Source organism: Corvus brachyrhynchos, unplaced genomic scaffold (assembly GCF_000691975.1).
Source record: "Corvus brachyrhynchos isolate BGI_N302 unplaced genomic scaffold, ASM69197v1 scaffold99, whole genome shotgun sequence".
In the NCBI taxonomy this organism is placed as follows: domain Eukaryota; kingdom Metazoa; phylum Chordata; class Aves; order Passeriformes; family Corvidae; genus Corvus; species Corvus brachyrhynchos.
Genome location: NW_008239778.1, coordinates 2,806,757 through 2,829,054, shown reverse-complemented (window position 1 = coordinate 2,829,054; position 22,298 = coordinate 2,806,757). Strand labels below are relative to the sequence as shown.

General features: G+C 53.6%; 1 protein-coding gene across 1 annotated transcript in view; it reads left to right on the top strand.

Annotated features, from left to right (window-relative positions):
* Positions 1–22,298, top strand: part of ATP2A3 (ATPase sarcoplasmic/endoplasmic reticulum Ca2+ transporting 3) — a 33,116-nt gene that overhangs the window by 2,383 nt on the left and 8,435 nt on the right. The window contains 18 exon segments of the mRNA XM_017743041.1: positions 143–285; positions 2,942–3,022; positions 3,415–3,500; positions 4,032–4,496; positions 10,269–10,357; positions 12,963–13,065; positions 13,275–13,406; positions 14,219–14,344; positions 15,426–15,644; positions 16,101–16,436; positions 16,526–16,746; positions 17,419–17,621; positions 17,725–17,810; positions 18,375–18,508; positions 18,921–19,038; positions 19,675–19,792; positions 21,750–21,762; positions 21,764–21,811. Of these exon segments, the coding sequence (XP_017598530.1) occupies positions 143–285; positions 2,942–3,022; positions 3,415–3,500; positions 4,032–4,496; positions 10,269–10,357; positions 12,963–13,065; positions 13,275–13,406; positions 14,219–14,344; positions 15,426–15,644; positions 16,101–16,436; positions 16,526–16,746; positions 17,419–17,621; positions 17,725–17,810; positions 18,375–18,508; positions 18,921–19,038; positions 19,675–19,792; positions 21,750–21,762; positions 21,764–21,811 (2,721 nt within the window).

The following is a 22,298-nucleotide window of genomic DNA, read 5'->3' as shown; positions in this document are numbered from 1 at the left end:
AGGAGCTGCTTGTTCCATCCATGGTGTCAATGGATTCCGAAGCCAGGGCCGGGGTTTGGGTTTTCCCGTCTTTGCAGCGGGTGGGGAAGGAGCCTGCTGGCACCAGCAGCTCCAGCACCAGCAGCTCTGCTCCTGTCTGCTTGCAGGAGAGAAATGCTGAGAGTGCCATCGAGGCCTTGAAGGAGTACGAGCCCGAGATGGGGAAGGTGATTCGCGCTGACCGCAGCGGGGTGCAGCGCATCCGCGCCCGCGACATCGTCCCGGGGGACATCGTGGAGGTGGCAGGTAGGGTGCCATCACCCCAGGGCATGGGGTCGGATGGGGAGGTGGAACTGGCTGGGGGTCCCCCAAAGCTGTGGCTCTTCACCCTGCCAAGGCTTCACGTGAGCATCAGGCAGTAGAGAACAACAGCAGAAAAGAGAAAAAGTATCCATTTCTGAGGCAGGTTCTGTGTCTCGGGAGGGTTTCCCCTTTTTCTGGAAGAACTAGAAGAACTTTTAACTTTCACCAAGATTCCCTCTCTCTGGAAGTGGCTCTCCCACGCGCATCCCTGGATGAGGCGTGGGTGAAGGGCCGGTGCTGGGTGCTGCTGCAGGCAGCCTGTGTGGGAAGGCTTCCCTGGGAATTGCGGCTGGTTATCCAGGGAGGGTGAGAGCCAGAGGGGACCAGCTGCAGGGTGCTTTTGCCTCTGGGTGAGTTTTACCCCCCAGCCCTTCTGTTGGGGCTGTGCATTCAGCAGAGCATGCCTGGGGGTCTGCTGCCTGCCCCAGCAGAGCTGAGGAGGATGCATTCCAATTATTCCATTTTGTTTGCTCCTTAAATGATGCCATAAACCCCCAGAGCCACAAAACTAATCCTCTCCTTTCCTCCTTGTGGCCCTGCTGGTGGAAACATGCTGCAATCCCTCCCGTGCCCAGCCAGCTCGTTGTTATTTATGTCTTCCAGTTGGGCTTCAGCTGGAAGATGAACATAAAAATAATGCAGGGAGGATCAAGCCAGCCAGATCCTCAGCTGGGCAAGCTGGCGGCGCTCCCAAACCAGCTCTGACAATGCAGTCCGGCTGCTGACCTGGCCTTTAATTAAATTAATGAATTATTAATAAAATTCTGCCATCTTTCCCCAAATCGAGTACATACTGCCTGCCCATCAGCAGCCCAATATTACTTTTTAATGGCACAATCAGCATTGCGACTGGAATGGAAAGAGCTGAGCTCTCTGGACGGGTTTGCAAATTATTAGCAAATTGTGGGTTTAGGAGCTTATGGAAAGTGGTGAGGGTGCTGTCAGGCACCTGGTAGGAAAGCACACCAGGAGGAAAAGCTTTGAACCTGCAGTGGACATCCAGGTGATGCCCTGGGGACAGTGTGACAACACAGGCAGGAGGGACTAGCTGCTGTTTGCATGTGCAAATGCAATAAATTTGGCAGCAGGGAGCAGGAAACCTGTTGCACTGAGGCAAGGAGGGAGGGTGGTTGGAAGTTGGCAGGCTGCTTAAACCCAGCTGAGTTTTGCCCGTTTGTGACAAGGTCGTGGAGGTGAGTCCTGGTGCAGGCAGCTTTTGCCTTTCCCAAAAAGTGCAGGCAGAGCATCTCTTCTGGAGCTCCAGCAGTTGCTGTGACCCCTGTGGTGCTCGGGCAGTGTCCTCCTGTTTTCCTCTCTTCCCCTTGGCAGACTTTGGTGCTGGGGGAATCAGCACGTGTTCAGTACCTGGCTAATGGCGGGGCCAGGTCTGTCCTGTGCCGTGGGATAATAAGGCACTGTGTACCCTGGAGCAAGTGCCACCCCTGTGGCACCAGGGCTCTTTCTGTCCCTGGTTGCTGCAAGAGTCTTTCTGTGCAGGTTTAGCTCATGTTTGCAAGCCCTCCTGCCTTTCCCGGGGGACGAGGAGCTCTTTGCTCCCTCTAAGATGCTCCAGCCCCCTTGAACAGACGCAGAGTCTGAGTCTGTGCATAAAGTGGATGTTTTGGGGAGGTCTGTGCTGGCACCCCCCAGCTCAGTGTCCCCCAGACAGGTGTGACAGGGAGCAGGGGAGGTCTGGCTGGATGGCAGATATTGCTGCTGCATCCTGGAGTGCTGGGATCTGCAGCTGGAATAACTGGCTGGGTGGTGGAGCGGCGCCAGCCCCCTCCCACTGCGCTGGGGGGGTTTATGAGCCCTGGGAGGAAGCCCTCATTACAGTCTGGGATTTGAGAGCATCGTTAGCAGCCAGGCCAGCAGTGTTGTGTAAGGGCTGGGAAGGGCTGGGAGCCAGGGCTCCCTCGGCCTCAATATTTCCGAAGCGTCGGAGCGTGGTTGTGTCCAGCTGATAAGGGAGCAGGAGGAAGAGCCAGGAGGAAGAAACCCAGCAGGAAAAGCAGCTTTAAATGTTTTTTTTTAAAGAAGCCCTAGTGCCTTGGAGGGTGGTGTTGAGTGGCTGGCAGTGGATGGGCAGCTTTCACCTGTGCCCACTGTGCCATACCAGGAGAGCCAGGGATGGTTGTTTGTCTTGGACACAGAAGATTTTCCACTGTCAACAGCCTCCAGTCAGCCCAGAGAAACCTGAAGCAGGGTCAAGACGGGCATTAGGAAGCTTGGACTGCTCCAACGTGGGGATGTTGTGGTTTTTCTTGCAGGAAAGAGGCAAGATGGGGGTGCAGAGGGAGTTTGCAGGGAACAGGAGAGACAGGGACATGGTGGGGAAGGGGATGAGCACAGCAGGAAGGGCACCACCAGGGTTTGGCTGGGGGCAGACTTGTAAATTATAGACAGACAAAATGAAGCTTTAACAAAGCTTTACATGCAGAAATGAGGTATCCCAGTGCAGGGCTCTTTGCCAGGGGCTGGACCCCTCATTGCTCCAGGCTGGGTGCTGCTGTGCATCTGCACATGGTTGGTGTCAGCTTGGGGTGTTGGGCGCTGCCAGTCCCCCCCTGACAGAGCTGCTCTGCTCTTGTCCTTGCAGTTGGTGACAAGGTGCCAGCAGACATCCGGATCATAGAGATCCGCTCCACCACCCTGCGGGTCGACCAGTCCATCCTCACAGGTGCGTGTGGGCCTCACGGAGCAGGGGCAGCTTCCTTCTGCCATCTTCATGGAGGCAAATTTTGGAACTGATGCCAGGATAAGTGCTTTGCGGGGGTGGGAAATGGGTGGGAGAGCAAGATTTAGATGATGCTTGGATCTTCCCAGGTCCTCAAAGTCACAGAATAGGTGAGATGTGTCCGGTGCTTGGGTATCCCTCCTGCAGAACACAAGCCTGAGGCTTTCCTGTGTGACATGTGGGGTTTGACATCTCCATGGTGGATGTTTGGTTTGGATAGTTTAGTGGCAAAGTGCTGCTCTAGAGCACTGTGGGGTGTGTGATGCAGGGACAGTAATAAGCTGAGGCTGGAGAGGGAACATGGGTGGTCCATCTCTCCCCTCTTGTCTTGGCAGGGGAGTCTGTGTCGGTGATCAAACATGCTGACCCCATCCCTGATCCCCGGGCTGTCAACCAGGACAAGAAGAACATGCTTTTCTCCGTAAGTCCCTTCCACCTGTCTCCACCTCTCCTGTGGTTTTCCAAAGTGCAGAGGCTGGTGGATGTGGGAGATCTCTGAACAAAGAAAGGGAGCGCATGCATAAGACCTGAATCCATAAAAAAGAGCTCCAAATCCATAAAAATAAGAATCTGCTTCATTTGGATTTCATTTGGGCTGTGGCACATAAGGCCTTTAAATACCTTGGGCAATCTCAGAGCACTTTTTTTTCCATCATGTTGAATGCATTATGGATGGGGAAGAGGTTTGTGGTTGAGCCTGGAGCTGTTGCAAATTTGGGTTTCCTCCTTTCTCATGCTCTTTTCAGGCAGAAGTCAAGTCCTCAAGGGGCTACAGCTCTCAGGAAGGGCTCTCCTGCTCCTTAGGGTGGGTTTATATAAAAACCCAGGATGTCCCATTTTCCTCTTAACCAAGATCTCATGTTCTCCTTTCACAACAAGCAATCCATTTCCCTGCTCAAACCAAGAGGTTTCATGCCCACATATCCACTCTGCCCCTTTCCTCCCCTCCCAGGGCACCAACATTGCAGCTGGGAAGGCCGTAGGGATCGTTATTGCAACAGGGGTGTACACCGAGATCGGAAAGATCCGAAACCAGATGGTGGAGACCGAGCCTGAGAAGACCCCCTTGCAGCAGAAGCTGGATGAGTTCAGCCAGCAGCTCTCCAAAGTGATCTTCCTGGTGTGCATCGCCGTCTGGGTCATCAACATCAGCCACTTCAGCGACCCCGTGCACGGCGGCTCCTGGTTTCGGGGGGCCATTTACTATTTCAAGATTTCGGTGGCGCTGGCGGTGGCTGCCATTCCCGAGGGCCTCCCGGCCGTCATCACCACCTGCCTGGCCCTGGGCACGCGCCGCATGGCCAAGAAAAACGCCATCGTCCGGAGCCTGCCCTCAGTGGAGACCCTGGGCTGCACCTCCGTCATCTGCTCCGACAAGACCGGCACCCTCACCACCAACCAGATGTCCGTGTGCCGGGTGAGAGCCGGCTGGGCTTGGGGTCTGGAGGTGCAAGGGGGATGCTTAAGAGCACCCCATCCTGTGGTGCTGGGCTCTGTGTGTCCTCACCACAGTTGTGTCATGTTAGGAATGTGGGGGTGTGAGCAGGGAAGAGGGGTTATAGGAAGCCCCGAGGTTCCCCTGGACAGGGTCAATAAGGATCAGGGCTTCTCTTGGCTTGGGGGTAATTAGAAAACTCACTTTTATCAGCACACCATTGTGGAGGTGCTGTGTTGCAGTCTCGTTTCAGGGGTCACTTTCCAGGGGATGTTTCTTCCTGCTGGGACGTGACATTGATATAGAGCTCCTGGAAATGCTGATGCAATCAGCCTCCTCTGCTCTCTTGCTCTTTCCCCCCTGTTTTTAACCAAACCAGTGAGAAATCCTGGACCCGTGAAAAGCATTTCTGATGGAGGGAGCCCTGGGGTGGTTTGGTGAAGAGTTTGAATGTTCCTCATCTACCAGAGAGTTTTGCTCCCACAAGCCTGGCCATGTGGAGAGGTGATTTGTTAGGAAAGCCTGGACCAGCTGAGTACTTCTCAGTTTCCCCATTAATCCATGAGTGTTGGGAAAGCTTTTTACATGGCTTTGGCGTGTTGTTTTATAGGAGAACCTTGGAAAATGTGTTGCTGTGGGAAAAAAAGGACCTGGCCAACGTCCCTCCTCTCTGACACACAGATAGGGTGGTGGGAAGCTGGGACAGTGCTGCAAACTGGCCACAGGCTTTGGCCACTGGTTAGCTCAGCACAAACTGCAGATGACTGGAAATGTCTGGTATTTCTGCCCTGTAAATGATACAGAACAAGACAGGGCCTGAACAAAGCAGGACCAAAGTGCCCGTGTCTCGCATGAGGAGGAGGTTCCCACCAGCCCCATTTTCAGAGCCAGTGATGCAGCAAAACAAGGACAGGGTGACCCCAGTGCTTGGGGTCTCCTGAGCTCTGCACGTTGCAGGAGGAGAAGGAGGAGTGACCATGCCTTTCCAAACCACTTCCTACTGGAAGGTCTGTTCCTTGAACTTGGAAAGAAGTGCCACCATCCCCTGCAGTGTGGCACAGTCAGGAGAGCCAGGATGGTGATACTGAGGCAGGGAGAGCGACACAGTGGGGCAGTGGCATACAAGGGTTTTGGCATCAATTGTCATTTGCAGAATGAACTCAGCAACTTCGCAAAAAAAAAAAAAAATTCAGTTAAAAAGTCAAAGTATCCTCCAGCCCATCTCCCCACAACCCCATTCCAATATCTGTTTATTCACTTGGCTGGATCCTGGCTCCCAGGGCACGATACTGGGAGCAGGGCTGGCCCCAGGACGCACAGGCAGGGGTGTTAATGTTTAATGGACAGGGATTCCCGTGCTGACGTGGCCAGGACGGGGCCCTGTGAGCGGCAGGAGCGTCAATATTTGTGCTGGGCAGCCGTAGGCTGGGACATGCTCCTGTGCCAAACAGCCAGCTCAGCCATGGGAGCAAACAGCCAGACAAGCCTATCAATAACCTGGGAAAATGTATTAATTGAGTGTGATTTCATTAACTTGCCCATTAATTGGGTGAGCACAGCTGCTCGGCTGCAGGGCGTGCTGCTGAGCGGGGCCTGCTCACTGTCTCACTGCTGGCATCGGGTCTGTCAAGCTGTGAAGTGGCTCTTGGAGGGCTTCAGGTCTGGTTTCAAACCCTCAGCTGGGTTTTTAAGGGCTGTGCCGTGTCTCTGGGTCCCACCCAGTGCTGGGGTCTCGTGGCCAGGGTGGTGTCTGGGTCAGCACAGCAGGACACACATCGACCCCAGGTGGTCAGCAGGGGTGGAGCTGTGCCCCCCAAAGCCCCCCAAAATGAGGTGCTTCGTGCTGGGGACCTTGTCCACCCAGGATGGCCGAGACTTCGGTGCTTTTGCTCTTACCTCAAGTCCACCCAAGGTTACAGTAACAAAGCCACAAACCCACTTGGTAAATCAGAGTAAACCTGTGGTTCGTGTCACTGTATGGTCAGCTGGGGCTCTCTGAGATCACCATCTCCCCCAGCCCAGGGCATGGAGGAACCAGGAACAGCCTTCTCCCAACCATTAAATAACCATGGAGCAACGGGAGCCTGGCAGGAGGAGAAGGGACATAGAAGCATCACTGCTCTCTCTGCTCTCACGTTTAAATCACTCTCCTAAAACTTGCAGCACCCTTTTATGCATCCTACCTTCACTTTCCAGGAAGGTGGCATTTGAAAGTCAGGACCCAAAGTGGAGATGTGGGCTTGGGGGGGAAAAGATGCTGGCACCCCGTGTCTGGGAGGAGGAGGTGGTTGGTGATATTTGGCTGTCCTTGAGATGGCTGCTGGTGTTTTGGGGAACAGGAGCAGAAAGGGGTTTATTTTCTACAAAGCTTGTAGCAAAGCCTGGACGTGCAAACTCCTGGTCCCAGGAGTTGTGCGGGCAATGTTTGCTTTGCAGTCTCCAGGACACTGCCTCAGCACTGTTGTCTGTCTAAACCTGTCACTGATTACTGGGAGACCTGGCTGGGGGTCCCCAGGGGCTGTGCCAGTTGCCAGTGGGTGCCTGTTGGCTGGGGCTGCTTCCAGTGCAGGAGGAAAATGATACTGATCCATGGGTTGATTGATGGAACAGTGACTGATGATTACAGCTCTTACAATTCCAGACAGCAATCCTGCCTTGTCTGCCTCTCGATGAGTAGTTCCTTTAAAGACACTACAGAAAATACGGAGTAGTGGAGATGAATCCTTCACACTTGTCTTCCCCATGAGCCCACAGCTGTTGCCATGTGCTGCTCCAGGGATGGTGCATCCACGAGTGCCCTTTGCTCCCTACAAATACTCACCAGCAGCGTCCAGCCGTAATACAGCACCAGGGCCAGGCAGGATCAATGGGACATGGGAGGAGGAGTGATGCTGCAACCCTTTGGGAGAAGGCTGCACTCTTCATGAGCATGTAGTAACATTTTCCTTCCAGCCTCTCTGTTGCACTAAAACCCCAAATCACTGGCATGGCTTTAAAAGGGTCAGGGTAGGGGGGAGCCCTGGGGTGCTGCTGGCTGCGTTCCCCTGGCTGGGTGCTGGAGCTGCTGTTCACTGTGCAGTACAAGAGGTTGGGCAGCCCCTCTGTGAGCCTGACTTGTCAGCAGCCCCCACCTGAGCTGCATCCCTGCAGCATTCCCACCTCCTTCTATTGCTCCTGATATTTTTTGTATTATTTTTGTGATTGAAACTTTACCTCTGCTCTTAACTGCTTAAGACACAGCTGTTTCCTCTGGACTCTTTCCACTGCCCACAAACCTGCCCATTTCTCAGCCTGGAAATCTGCCGAGACATCGACAGGCTGAGAGAGCTGGGGTTGCTCAGCCTGGAGGAGAGAAGGCTCCGGGAAGACCCCAGAGCCCCTTCCAGTGCCTAAAGGAGCTTCAACAGAACTGGAGAGGGACTTTGGACAAGGCCTTGGGGCAACAGGACAAGGGGGAATGGCCTCACACTGAAGGAGGAGAGATTTAGATTAGATATGAGGAGGAAATTCTTCCCTCTGAGGGTGGTGAGGGGCTGGCACAGTGTGCCCAGAGGAGCCGTGGCTGCCCCATCCCTGGCAGTGTCCAAGATTGGTCAGGGCTTGGAGCAGCCTGGGACAGTGCAAGGTGTTCCTGCGCAGGGCAGGGGGTGGAACAAGATGAGCTTTAAGGTCCCTTCCAACCCAAATCATTCAGTGATTCTCTGATCACACCGAAGCCCTGCAAACCCCTCTGCAGTGCCCCGGCCACCCCCATGCTCGGCCAGTCACGCAAGCTGGGAGCAGCAGGAAATTTGATATAACCTCTGGTTGCTGTGGGTTATGTAGCACCTTTTTTTAAAAGGCATGGAAAAATAAAGGGCTTGGAATGTTTTTTTTTATTTCCCTTTTCCCTTTTTTAATAAGAAAGATGCTATTGTGAAAGTAATAATTGTTTTGTAGCCATGAGCATTTGAAAACAAACAGACCCATATCAGGCAAAACCATCAGTGGCTGGGGTGGGTGCGTTCAGCTTTTTTAATAAATGAGTCTGGTTGGTGTTTCAGGAGTCTATTTTCTGAAGAGGCTGGGAGAATTTGGCTCTCTGGAAGGCCGATGGCATTGGATGTCTCAAAAAGAGATGAAGGGTGCTTAGCCTTTGATGTTGTCTCAGACTGGGTGCCTCACCTCATGTTCTGGGTCTGTCTCTAGAGGTGTTGTCACCAAAGGAGATAGGATGTGTTTGGTTTCTTTATTGAGTTTACACCCACTGCCAGAGGAGCCCAGTGACTCCCAGAGGAGCCCTTCTGCAGCCATTTGGCTCATTACTTTCTTCAAAACCTGTCAGGAATGCTGATGGGCCTCCAGGATGGGCCCTGGGAAAGGAGCTGAGGGCATTAGCCCAATAAACAGGATATCTGCAAATAGCTGGGAAGCTGGGAAGCCATGGCAAGGTTGTTTTGGGCTGAGAATTACTCACATAGGAGGTGTATGCTTTGAACCTGCTCCTTTGATTTGCCTAAACCTGTAAAATAGGGAGGTGAGAAAACCCACCGAGGTGTCCTGGTGCTAGACATGCCGTGAGTGTGCTTCCCTGAACGTGCCCTTTATTGCCTGGCTTGGCCCTAAGCTCATACCTTGGGACACCTTCTGTGTGGGGCAGGCTCACACCTGCCAACGTGGCTGCACTGACGAGGTTTCCTTGTATTATTAACAGTAATTAATAACAACAGCAAATTAACCTCTGTTTGTTGCCAGAGGAAACGTGGAAGGCAGAGAAGTGGGTGGTACCCGGAGCTGTTGCATCTCTGGTGCTGAGTGATGCCTCCTGATTTCTCCAGCATCTGTTGCTTCCCTCTCCTGGGAAACAACTCAAATAACCAGAGGAAAATAAATAGAGAAAAAACAATTATTTTGAGACAGGTTGGAGGGGGACAGTTTTCCCTGCACCTGCTTTCTGGAGGCACTCAGCAAGTTCATGGAGCTGAGGAGAGCAGCACTTCCCTGCAGCCAAATTCCATCCTGGCTTCTCCCTGCAGCCAGGAAAAGGCATTTGTCAAACAAATATTATTTATTTCTTTATTTACTTATTTATTTATTATGTTGCTTTTTGGCTTCAGTATGGGTCATAAATAACGAGTAAGCAGAAATGAGCATCTCTGAACTGTCTCCTTGGCTGGGGTCAGGCCCTGCTCTTGTTCCTAGGGGATGCTGCCCTCAAAGGTGGGCTATGCTGGGAGGGGACAAGGGGAGGCTGGGAGAGCTTACGGAGAGGGGAATTTTTATTTTATTTTAGAATTTGAGGGATTCATCTCATTATAGCAGCAAAAGAGAATCTAGAAGGATTTTGAAAGGCAAAAATCACTAAAAATAGAGTGTGGGGGACTTTAATGGCTCACTGGGGCTTTATTAATGAGCTGAGCTGTGATCCCAGTAAGGCACAAGGCTGGTGCCTGAGCTAGCTGGGAAGGGGTGGCAGAGGCAGCTGCTCGGATCCTGCCCTTCAGAGGCTTTCCAGGGCAGCCAGGGCAGGAGTGGAAGCCTTGACCCAGCTCCTTCTCTGCTCCAAGAAAAACACAGGCACCTTCTTAGGAACAGGCTGAAGGAGGCAGGGGAGAGCTGGAAGGGTTTGGGGACAGCCAGGAGTGGTGGTTGAGCAGGGAGGGGGCTGAGCCTGGTGCCAGCAGGGCTATCACTGGGACAGTACCAGATGCTGGGCACGAGGGTTGTACCAAAAATTTGCTGTCTAATGCTCGTTTCCACCTCTCCCCCTGGCAGATGTTCATCATGGAGAAGGTGGAGGGCACCCAGTGCAGCCTGCACGAGTTCAGCATCACCGGCTCCACCTACGCCCCCGAGGGACAGATGTGAGTGAGGGTCCCGCCCCCTTCACAGGGACACAGGGTGGCCCTGGGCTGGCAGCACAGCTGGGGGAAGGTGGGAGGGTCGGGTTCATGGCCACGGCCGGGGGTCCCCATGAGCTGGGGAGAAAGGAGGGTTTTCTGTAGCTGGTTGCATCCCTGTCCATGGGGACACCCGCTGTGCACTGTCTTTTGGCCACGCTGGGCTTGCAAGTGTTGGGTGATTGACTGTACTCTGCTGGTCGTGGGGACCAGGGCAGTTGTGTCACTGTCCCTCACATCCAGCTCCTGCCCCACTTGATTTGGGTGGTGCTCACCCTGGCTCTGCCTTCCCACTGCTCAGCAGAGGGGCTCCCACACGCTTGGCTCTCCCTTCGTTAGCAATCCCAGTAAAACAAGGCCACCTGTGAACCAGAGAAGATGGCAAATGTGGGAATGGTGATGAATGAGGCTTTTTGCAGTAGTCGATGACTCTCCAAATTTCTGGAGCCTGCACAGTTTGGGTGTTGACTGGCAGCTGTTGCCCTTGCCCCGAGCAGAATGCGGGGCTGGCAGCTTGTCCAGGAGCCACCAGCAGTGATCAAGAGGACTTGCAAATGGCTGAAACCCCACCAGGAAAGTGCTCCCCGAGCTCTGTGTCCACGGCAGGGATGGCTCCCATGCTGGTGTGCCCAGGGCACGATCCTGCTGATGGCAGGGTGTGTCTCAGGGCAGACACGGGCTTTGCAGAGCTGCAGCTGAGGGCAGGGAGTGGAAGCTGGGGGATTTTCCCTGAAGTGTTATCACACACATGGGGTTTTCTGCTGTTGTATTTATTTATTCCTGTTCCTTTGGAAGGAGATGGTGGCCCCCAGTGTGGCAAAGTCTGGGAAGAAGGCAGATGAGAAGCTCAGCTGGTGGTGGGAGCACTCTCTGCTCTCCTTTGCTTTGTTCTGTGATCCCAGACACGTTCGTCACCATGGTCCCTTCTGCTTATCCGTGGAGCAGCTGTAATTCATCCTGGCCTCAGACTTAATTTCATGAATATTTATAGAGCCAATTTGGTCCTTGGCTGGGAATCTCCATTAAAAACTGAGCCAGGTCATAAGCTGGTGTCAATCAGTGCTTTTCAATTAAAATTGAGGAGGACTGCGGGGCTGAAGTTGTGTCTGCTCAGAGTCCCCTTTCCTCTGGGCACTGCATTCAGGGCCACTGTGTTGATCTGCAACAATTTGTGTTGCTCTTGAGTTTTGCTTTAGCCCTGTGCCTGTATTGTGTCTCGAGGGGGATGTGTGGGCTCACTGAGGTGTCACGGAGAGAACTCGCCTTTCCCCCAGGGCTGGTGGGACTGAAATGCTTGTTTGCTTTAGCCTGGCCTTGACAGGGGGATATTTCATGCTGGATCTTGGGTTTGCTCACACAGCACCCAGCCAGCAGTGCCTTTGCTGGTGTTTTTCCCAGCACATGGGTCTCACCTGGCTGCATGCAGGGACCGCTGACGATGGGGCCGTATCCTCCCATCCCTTCCCAGCAATATCCCGGGGATCACATGCTGCAAAGCCATGCCTGGTATTTCCACCTTCCCAAACACTGAAACCCATCCAGAGTGTCCACAGCTCCCTCCTCCACCCTCTGTCCCTTCCCATGAGCCCAGGGCTGGGCAGCATCTCTGGGCAGGAGCAGTGGATCTCCCTTCCCACTCACAGCCCAGTGCGGCTTCATCTCCCTCAGCAAACAGATTTTTCAGATTTTCTTGGCTGCTCCCTGTTTTCCGCTCCCGAGCTGTAACAAGGGCTCCAAAATGTTCTTTCCATTGGGAACCAACAGTGGAATAAGCTGATCCTAGTAAATGCCTGACAAATTATTTTTCCAGCAAGCAGATGACCGGCTGGGTTTATACAGCTCTAACCTGCAGTTACCTCTGCTGGAACCAGGATAATTTTTTATTTCCCTTCAAAACCACTGCTGCCATTCCTACCACCAGGCGAGGAGAAGCATTTGGCTTGCCTGGAGTGTTCGGGGCTGCTCCTTTCCAGGACATTTGTGCTCCTTTCTGTAGCAAAGAGCTGCTATTTAGGAAGCAAAGATCACAGTTCACTGCTTGCTTGGAGCCGTCACAGCAGTACAGCTGTGAAAGTTCTCTGCTGCTCCTAAGTGCTCCCTTGGGCTCCCTATGGAGCATGAAGCAGCATTACAGGGAGGAGAAGGGACTTGCTGTTGGTTCCACAGCTCCTCTGGATTCCCAGCAAATGGAAACCCCTGAGGAGGTGGATGTTAACGTGAATTTCTTTGCCCCTTTTCTGGCCCATCATCTTCATCACCAGCCTGTGAGCAGCCCCTGCTTGCTCCTTTGAACTCCTCTGCAGCCCCCTTTATTCTGGGCCACTTCCAGAATTCATTTGCCTCCTGTGATATTTTATTTGCAATTTAGTCCTGCCCCATTTCATAAAGTACAAAATGTGAACCCAAAGATTTATTGCCAGCACTGGGGCTTTAACTGGGCTCTTTCTCCCACATTTACAAGAGTGATATACAGACTATATATCCCCCTAGAGGGGATCTTTAGGATGAGCTAAGTGCATTTGAAGGTGTGAGCTGGTGTAAGGCTGTTGGGGTTGCTTTCTGCCCACAGCCTGAAGGACGAGCAGCCGGTGCAGTGCGGGCAGTACGACGGGCTGGTGGAGCTGGCCACCATCTGTGCCCTCTGCAACGACTCCTCGCTGGACTACAACGAGGTGAGGGGGCACCAGGGCCGGGTGGGGTGGGGGGAGGCTCTTGCTGTGCTTCGGGGCAAAGCCAGTAGAGTTTGTCCCTTGGGATCCCCTTCCCTGGCTTCAGCTCATCCCAAGGGGATGCTCTGGTGTGGTGGGTGACAGCAGCCTTGGTGGCAGCAGCATGTAGAGGATGTGCTCTAAAGCTGAAGCTCTTTTTTCCTGCCCTCTAGTCCAAAAAGGTTTATGAGAAGGTGGGGGAAGCCACTGAAACAGCCCTGACGTGCCTGGTGGAGAAGATGAACGTCTTCAACACGGACCTCAGCAAACTCTCCAAGGTGGAGAGAGCCAATGCCTGCAATTCGGTGAGTGGGGAGAAGCTCCTGTGAACTCCAGCACTGGGGGACTGGAGGGAGAGGAGGGATTTAGGACGTCTGGTACTTGGGCAATAAACACCTGCAATGATCCAAGGGACTGATCTGGCACAAGGATGTGATTTCTGGGCTCTCAGGGTGAGCTGGTTTTGGAACAGATGGTGCAATGGCCCCGGGGGGCTGATCCCAGGGCCTTGAGGACCAGCCTACATGGAGCTTTGGAGCAGGTGATTCCTGAGGCTCCAGCTCAGTCCAGTCCCTGCTCAGCCAGGAGAGACCCTCTCAGTGATAGCCCGAATTCTGGCTGCACATGAGGAAATTTGGAGTTATCTTTAGGTGCCCAGTTTGCACTGAGCAGCCACCCTCCAGCATGAACCAAACCCTCTTCCCCAGAGCCTTTCCTGCCCCAGTGACACTTGCTGCTTGGAAATATCTGTTTTTGACATGAAAATATCTTGTGCTGGCTATTCCCCTACTCCAGTGTCTCCCTGTCCTCCTGGGTGAAAATACACTTTAATTTGGGTCTGGATTTCCTCCGCTTTAGATCTTATAATGTCTTTACTTGCTCAAAGGGCTCTCTGTTCCAGCATTTTTTCCCTGGATAGGTCTGAGCAGGTTGTAATAAATCTCCTGACTCCTTTCTGATATGGAAAGCTTGTAAGCTTTTAGCCCTGTCCCATCCTTCCTGGCTCCTGTGGTTGCCTTTCTCCTCCCATCCCCGGGGCTCAGCAGGGCCGTCAGCCAAGGCAGAGAGCACCAGTGTCCCTGGCACGTCCAGGCTCAGCCCAGCACTGCTCCTGCAGGTGATCAAGCAGCTGATGAGGAAGGAGTGCACCCTCGAGTTCTCCCGGGACCGCAAGTCCATGTCCGTGTACTGCACTCCCACCGGGCCCAGCAACAACTCCACGGGCAGCAAGATGTTTGTCAAGGTAGGGTCAAAGCACCTGCAGGGTCCTCCTCCCCTCTGCACACCCAGCAGGGCTTGGCCCTTGCTGCATGGGGCAGTGATGATGCTCTGCAGTTCCTCTCCCACTCTATCTGCCTGTGGATCCAGGGTCCAGCAGGTGGGCTGGTGGGGTCAGACAGGAGGTGAGTCTTCGCCATATGGATTAGGAAAAAATGGGGATGAGATGATTTAAAGGGAGGAAAAGGTGCTGAGTGTGCTGGTGCTGGGGCAAGGGAGAGCTGCCCCTGTGCAGAATTTGGGCACTTGCCTTTATTAAAGGCTTGGACCCTCCAGATGCCAGTAATGCCCAAAGGATGATGTCCAGTTTTCCACTGTAACCAGAAATAAAGTAGTGTTTCATAGGGCATTTTCTTCCCGAGAGAAGAGATGTGGTGGAATTTCCCCCTGCTGACTCTGAGAAGGTTTGTATGTTGTTGTTCCCACTGGGAGATGATCTGGGTAGGTGAACTCTGCCCTCCAGGTCAGGCTGGGACCCTCTGAAGCCTCTGGATCTGTGGTCCTGGGCAAGCTTTTTAAGAGATGCAATAGAAGGATTGCAAGTTGCATATTAAAGAGCAATGTCAGGGTCTTTTGTTAGGCCAGAAGGGCTGGGGTGAGATGCTGGGGTGCTGAAGGACATGTTTTCCTGAATTGAGAAGGCATCACAAACATCCGCTGAGTATCCCACATTTTTTTCACACAGATTTACAGCCCTCATCCCCTCCAGGCCGGAGCGGGGATCTGTGGGGCGGCAGTATCTGGGGCAGATACGTAGGTTTGGCAGGAGTCAGCTCCTCTCCAGCAGATCCTGCTCTTGGTGACCTGGTGCGGGTGCGCGCTCCGGGGCGCGATCCCGGTGCGCGATCCCGGTGCGCTCGGTCGGAGGCTGCCATCTAGTGCCCCGAGCCGCAGGGCCGGCGTGTGCCCGCTGCACTTTGGGGAGATTTCCTTCTCCTTTGCCCAAACTTGGCGCCTTCCCTCCCTCTGGCACTTCCTGCGGTGCTGGCAAGAGATGCCCATCCTGCAGCTTCAGTGCAGCCCCTGAGCCCTCCTCTCCTCCTCAGGGTGCCCCGGAAAGCGTCATCGAGCGCTGCACCCACGTCCGCGTGGGCCCTGCCAAGGTCCCGCTGACGGCCCCGGTGCGGGACAAGATCCTGGGCAGGATCCGGGACTGGGGCATGGGCATCGACACCCTGCGCTGCCTGGCGCTGGCCACCCACGACTCGCCTGTCCGCAGGGAGACCATGCAGCTGCACGACTCCGCCGCCTTCGTCCACTACGAGGTACGGCACCGGAGCTTCGGCCAGGAGCTTTCTTCCTTATTCCCAAAGTTTCCCCCCACACTCCCAGCTGTCCCAGCAGTATTTTCCCTCTGGTTTCTCTGTGGGTGGTGTAATGGCTCATCTCCTCTGCAAACCTCAGGGTCCAATCTGAAGGATAACAAGCCCCATCTCACTGAGGATGTGTTCTGTGGAGTAACAGCTGAGAGGGCCTTGGAGACCATTGTGAGGGATGGGGAGGAGGGGAGCAAAGAGAAAAGGTGTGAGGAGGAGCAGAGGGGATGGGACCATCCTGTTGGATTGGGGCTGTAGAGTGCATCCGTTGGGCAGTTGGTAGGAAACCTCCTGAAAGCTTCCTCCCCAGGGAAATCCCTGTGCCCAGGGTGGTGTCACAGCAGGGGGGAAGTGGATGCATCCCAAGGGGTTAATGTTGGTCTGGGGTGTGTTCCTCCCACCCAGAACGACCTGACCTTTGTGGGCTGTGTGGGGATGCTGGACCCTCCCCGCAAGGAGGTCACCTCCTCCATCGAGATGTGCCGCAAGGCCGGCATCCGCGTCATCATGATCACTGGCGACAACAAGGGCACGGCGGTGGCCATCTGCCGCCGGATCAGCATCTTCTCAGAGACTGAGGACGTGTCTGGCAAGGCCTACACGGGCCGGGAGTTTGATGAGCTGTCCCCCGAGGAGCAGCGCCAGGCGTGCCGCGAGGCCCGGTGCTTCGCCCGTGTGGAGCCGGCGCATAAGTCCCGCATCGTCGAGTACCTCCAGTCCTTCAATGAGATCACGGCCATGGTGAGCCCTCAGGCACACCCCACCACCCCCCTGTCCCTTCCTCCCCACCCTGCCCAATCCCTTGCACACTTAACCACAGCTTCGTGCAGACAGGTGACGGCGTCAATGACGCTCCAGCCCTGAAGAAGGCAGAGATTGGCATCGCCATGGGGTCGGGCACGGCCGTTGCCAAGTCAGCTGCTGAGATGGTGCTCTCTGACGACAACTTCTCCACCATCGTGTCGGCCGTCGAGGAGGGCAGAGCCATCTACAACAACATGAAGCAGTTCATCCGCTATCTCATCTCCTCCAATGTCGGGGAGGTCGTTTGGTGAGAGCCTCCCACACCAGGCACCATACTGCAGGAGCAGCAGTGTGGGGACACATCCCCTGGGACAGGTGACCTGCACACCTGTCCATGTCTCCTGGCCCTGGCAGCATGTAGTGCCCAAACTGGTAATCCCAGGCACCATGTCTCATTCCCCAAGCACAGGGAGATTTTTTTTTTTGTAGTTTTCCAATCCTGCCAGTCCACAGGACCTATTCTGTTAAAGTGTTGCCTATTTAAGGCCATGAGAGTGCCTGAGCTGGGTGCAGATGTTTGTGCACAGGCTGTTGTCACCCAGTCACAGCTCTCTGCCTCTCCCTCCCAGTCCTCAGCAACATCAGCACAACCTTGGGATCGCTTGGGCATCCTTTGCCCTTGCATTTCAGCATGGGTGTTTGTGCTGGGAATGGGAACCTTTGTGGCTGTGAGGACGTTGGTTGTTGGGTTACAACTGCAAAGCAAATTTTAATTGCAACAGGAACAAATTTTAGCTGCAAAATTCAGTGCTGGGCTTCAGGTCCCCAATCAGGGGCTGTCGTTCATCTTCAGGACTTTGGGTTAATATTCAGTTTGGGGCTTTGGATCCAGGTGCTCTCTCCCCCTTGCATGACACAGAACTTTTCTCTGCCTGCCCAGAGCTTGTCTAATTTCACATCTCTTGTTTTTTCCCTGCAGTATCTTCCTGACAGCCATCCTGGGCTTGCCCGAGGCCCTCATCCCTGTGCAGCTGCTGTGGGTGAACCTGGTGACAGATGGGCTGCCGGCCACCGCGCTGGGCTTCAACCCCCCCGACCTGGACATCATGGACAAGCAGCCCCGCAACCCCAAGGAGCCCCTCATCAGTGGCTGGCTCTTCTTCCGCTACCTGGCTGTGGGAGGTGAGTGCTGTCGGTGCGGGTGGGCAGTTAGGATGTGCCTGGGGTGCTCTGGGGCAGGGGCCCTCTCTGGGTGCTGGGCTAAGGGTGTCTCTCTCGGCTGCAGTGTACGTGGGCCTGGCCACGGTGGGCGCAGCGACCTGGTGGTTCCTGTACGATGCCGAGGGACCGCAGGTCTCCTTCCATCAGCTGGTGAGTCAGGAGGGGAACAGGCTGACAGCTGGAGCAGATGGGTGAGGGCGTGCATTCAGGTGTCGGAGTCCTTCATCCACCTTTCCTCTGCGTTGGTTGTAGCATTCCCCAATTCCAAGGCTCACATTTCCAGCCTTGCTTCAGCTAGCCACCAGCGTGGTAGTGAAAGTTTGATTCAGAGAAGCTGAAAGTACCTCCCATATTGGAAGGGATCTGTTCTCACATTACATTCCTGTAGCTATGTGAAAACGGCAGGGGGGGGGGGAAGCAGGTCTATCACATCCCAATGGCATGTGCCATGCAAGATGGATTTCTGATGGAGACACGTGTGTGGTCAAACTCTTTCCTAAATGCACCTGAGAGTCTTAAAGCCACTGTCCAGCCCCTACCCCAACCCCAGCAGAAGCTGGGTCACTGTAGGCAATTTACTGGTTGCTCTGAACTGTGGGATATTTAACAGCAACCCAGTTCATCACGTGCCCCCAACCAGTCGACTCTTCCTCCTCTCTCCTGCCTGTCCTGCTGCTCTGCCATGTATTTACCAGCGGTTTCCTGTGCCGACAGAGGAACTTCATGAGGTGCACTGAGGACAACCCCATCTTTGAAGGAATTGACTGTGAGATCTTCGAGTCGCGATACCCAACGACGATGGCTCTGTCTGTGCTGGTGACAATCGAAATGTGCAATGCTCTGAACAGGTGTGGTGGCCACAGGGCTGCCTTGTTTGCTCTGTGCATGACTGATTTTGTGCAGGGTCTCTTTGAGCGTCTGTGGGTGGGCTGAGGGCTTTGCTTTGGCTCAGCAGAGCCGTTCAGAGCATCCTCACGGGGGACCGCTGGGTTTTCCATAGAGAAGCTCCTCCAAGGCTGTGTGCTGTGGCTGAGAGCAGGGAAGGAAGGACTGGATCTGCATTCATTAGCAGATCCATCATTAGTGATCGATCCTAATCCATGCATGGCTGGTTGTGTTGGGCATCCAGATCCAGTTCTCAGCAAAGCCTGAAGATGAACAGCCCCTGGAAAAGCAAGGATATAGCAAGGATATATGAAATTCCCAGCGTGGGCAGATGTGGGGAGGTTTCTGGGCCTGACGTTGTCCCCTCCCTTTCAGTGTCTCTGAGAACCAGTCGCTGCTGCGGATGCCACCGTGGCTCAACATCTGGCTGCTGGGGGCCATCATCATGTCCATGGCTCTGCACTTTCTCATCCTCTATGTCAAGCCCATGCCTGTGAGTGCCCTCTGTCACCTCCCTATGCCTCCTGTGGACAAGGACATCCCTGGAGCAATCTTTGGGTCTGGAAACTTCTGGGATGGTTGTTCCTAGCAGGTGCCCTCAGGACCAGGTCCCATGACTCAACCCAGCATGGAATATAGGAGTCATTCTGCCCCATGAGCCAGAAGTCAGAAGCTCTCCCTATAGGCAATGCAAAGGGATGTAGATAATTTCCAGAAGGTGGTTCAGCCCTTTCTGGAGTTGTCTCCTTCCTTTGCAAGGTTGGGGATGCCTCGGTTGATGCCCAGAGATGCTTAAGATGAAGTGTGTCTCTGTACCTAGGAGGTTACACTGTCCCTTGTCACTTGCTAAGCACCTGTGAGCACCTAAACACACAGTCCTACCTTGTGCCTCACTTTCCCCATTTGCAGGAGAGATGAAGGACATAATTTTTTACTCATCTTGGCCAAGAGCCACCTTGGATCATGACAGACCTTGAAGAAATCCTCCTGTTTGGGCTGTCTGGATCCTCCCTCCTTATACCTGGGATGACCCTCTCTCAACCTTTGCCATACAACAATGGGACCCTTAAACCAACAAAGTATCCCACCTGCTTCCCTGCTGACATGTCCAATCCTTTCTGCCCTGCAGCTCATCTTCCAGGTGACCCCCCTGAGCTGGCCGCAGTGGGTGGTTGTGATGAAGATCTCCCTGCCCGTGATCCTGCTGGATGAAGGACTCAAGTACCTTTCCCGCAACCACCTGGATGGTGAGCATGGTCTGCACCACCCTGGGTTAGGGTGGCTCTGTGGCACTTTGCTTGGGGTTCCTGGTGGCTTTGTGGACCCCTCGCTCACCTCCTCTGCTTGTGTGATGTCTGCACCTGCATGTTCACCCACCTCTGCTGTGCAAAGGGGCTTTTTCTCCTACTCCCTTCCTTCCTGGTGCCATGCCTGGCAGAGTAGTTGGTACTTACATCTGCTTGAACTGCTCCCTTTGGAGCTGGAGCATTAGATAAATCTGCCACAGGTTATTAATTCAACTCTTGAACCTCCAGGAGCTGGATCCCTTTGCTTATAAAGCAAAACAAATCAAACACTGATTTGTAACAGGAACCTTTTCTTTTTTCCTCTCAGATTTCCACCCCTCTCTGTCCATCCTTATTTTGTGTTGGCAACCTCTGTGATAAGATCATTTGAGAGCTGAACACCTTATAAACTGGTTCTAATGGGGTTGCCCTTGGCCAGCACCTCTCAGGATGCAGCCCTTGGCACAACCGGAGGAGAAGCAGCTCCTGTGACACTGGGGCAGCAGTTCCCATGTGCTTCTGGGCTCCATGATGTAAATCACAGCATATCTTTGGGCAGCCTTCCAAAGAGATGATATCATTTTTTGTCTTTCATTTCTTGCAAAAGATGTTGCTCTGGGGGATATCTTGGTGCTGAGTTAAGCCCACGGGTTTTCCTGGCGGTGGCTGCGGGCCCCAGGCTGCCGAGCAGTGCTGTGTCTGCCACAGGGGTGGCCCCTCTCCAGCAAACAGGTTTTATTCATTTTTTGTGGTGTGCTCACCCTGACAGTGATAGCAGGGAGAAGAAGGGCAGGAAAGGCACTGTCCTTGCTCAGGGAAGCTCTGGGGGCAGATGGACAATCTGAGTGTGAGGACTGGATGTCCTTCTGCACCATCAGCTTGCTCAAACCATTTTTTCATCCCTCAGGCAACCTGTGTCATAGTAAATCCCTCTTTTTCCCTTCACCTTGTAATAACAACCCAGAAAATCTGTGCAAAGCCACTCTTGCCTTCCTGGGCTGAAGGCAGGTCTGGCGAGCCCCGTCAAGCAGGGATTTGGGCATTGTAACAGCTGCGTTTGGTTTCTTGTGGAGCAGAGCTTTGTGAGTACCTGGAAATATGGGACGGGAAAGTATTGCAGGCAGGAAATGGTCACAAACAGGTCTCCCTCCCCACCAGTGTGTCCTGGTGTGCAGCTGGTGCTCATGTCAGCCTTTCTTCCTGTGTTGAGGTGATGCAGAAACTCAGCAATTGCTCAGAGAAACAGAGGTGCAGGGACTCCTGTTTTTACAGACCAGATAGAAATTGTTTCTAGCCTTTTTTTTATTGAATTGTTGCATCTCTCACTGGACACCCAGGTCTGTTTTATCCCACAATTAAGAGCCTGTAGCAACAATTTTACAGCACGGCACCGGGCTGGGGTGTAGGAGAGCTAGTTAATGTTGCATCCCATGCATGCCCTCGGTCTTCACTTCACCATCTGTGATCTGGGGCTGAGCCTGTCTTTCTCCCACACTTTGTATTTCTCTATAAAATCTCAGCACTGTTGGACAAAGGGCTTTTCTTTGGCTCTGCCTGCACAGCTCCAAGCACAGCGAGGTTTCTGGTAGGCACACAATCCTCTCAAGTGCCATCATACCAGCTCAGAGTGTTTTCTCCTCCCATGCCATGCTCCCAATGTTTCAGGTCCTCTGAGCTTCCCTCATCCCCACGGTCACGATGCTGCTGGTGCTCACGGGCTGCTCTGTCTCATGGATCCAGGGTTTCCCATGCAGCTCTTCAATCATGGCTGTGTAGCAAAATCACCACTCTTAAATCATCAGACTTGAAAGAAGTAATTGAAACTCTTCATCTTCCTCATTCCTCTGGGCTTTGAAAAGCAAAGGAAAAAACCTCCAAAAGCCACTTTTATATGTGGTCTTATGATTTTTTTTACCAGGTATTCTCAGGACAGTGGAGCGGGGAGCACCAGTTGAATACCTGCAAGACTCCAGAGCAAGGGTTGGCTTCCTTACGTGTCTCATCCCTGAATGCCGTGTCCCCGTGCTTCCTGCAGAGTCTTGCTCGTGTGTGGTGGGGACCTGCTTGGAACATGAACATGGCTTAGACCTAGAACAGAGATACAGTAACAGAGCCGGGGGTCTCTACCCAGACAGCATCTCCTTTCCCACAGTGCTCTCTGTGTTTTGCTTCAAAATAAGGCCTAACAAGTCTGTAAAGTAGCTCTTTGATGGCAGTTTTGGCCAGGGGCCAGGCTACCACTTGGTCTGTGCAAGACAGTGCTTGGGGATGGTCTCCAGCATGGGACCTTCCAAGGGAGGGCCAAGGGTGTTCAGCTGAGGAATGCAAATGTATAGCTGCGAGTTCTGCTGACTCAGGTTTTGCATGGAAAACTTTCTCCTTTGGTGAGATTTAGATAAGTTGTGTTTCCATTATGCTGGATTTTCCTTGTCCTTGAAGTGGCAGAAAGCTGAGACTCTTCAGTTCT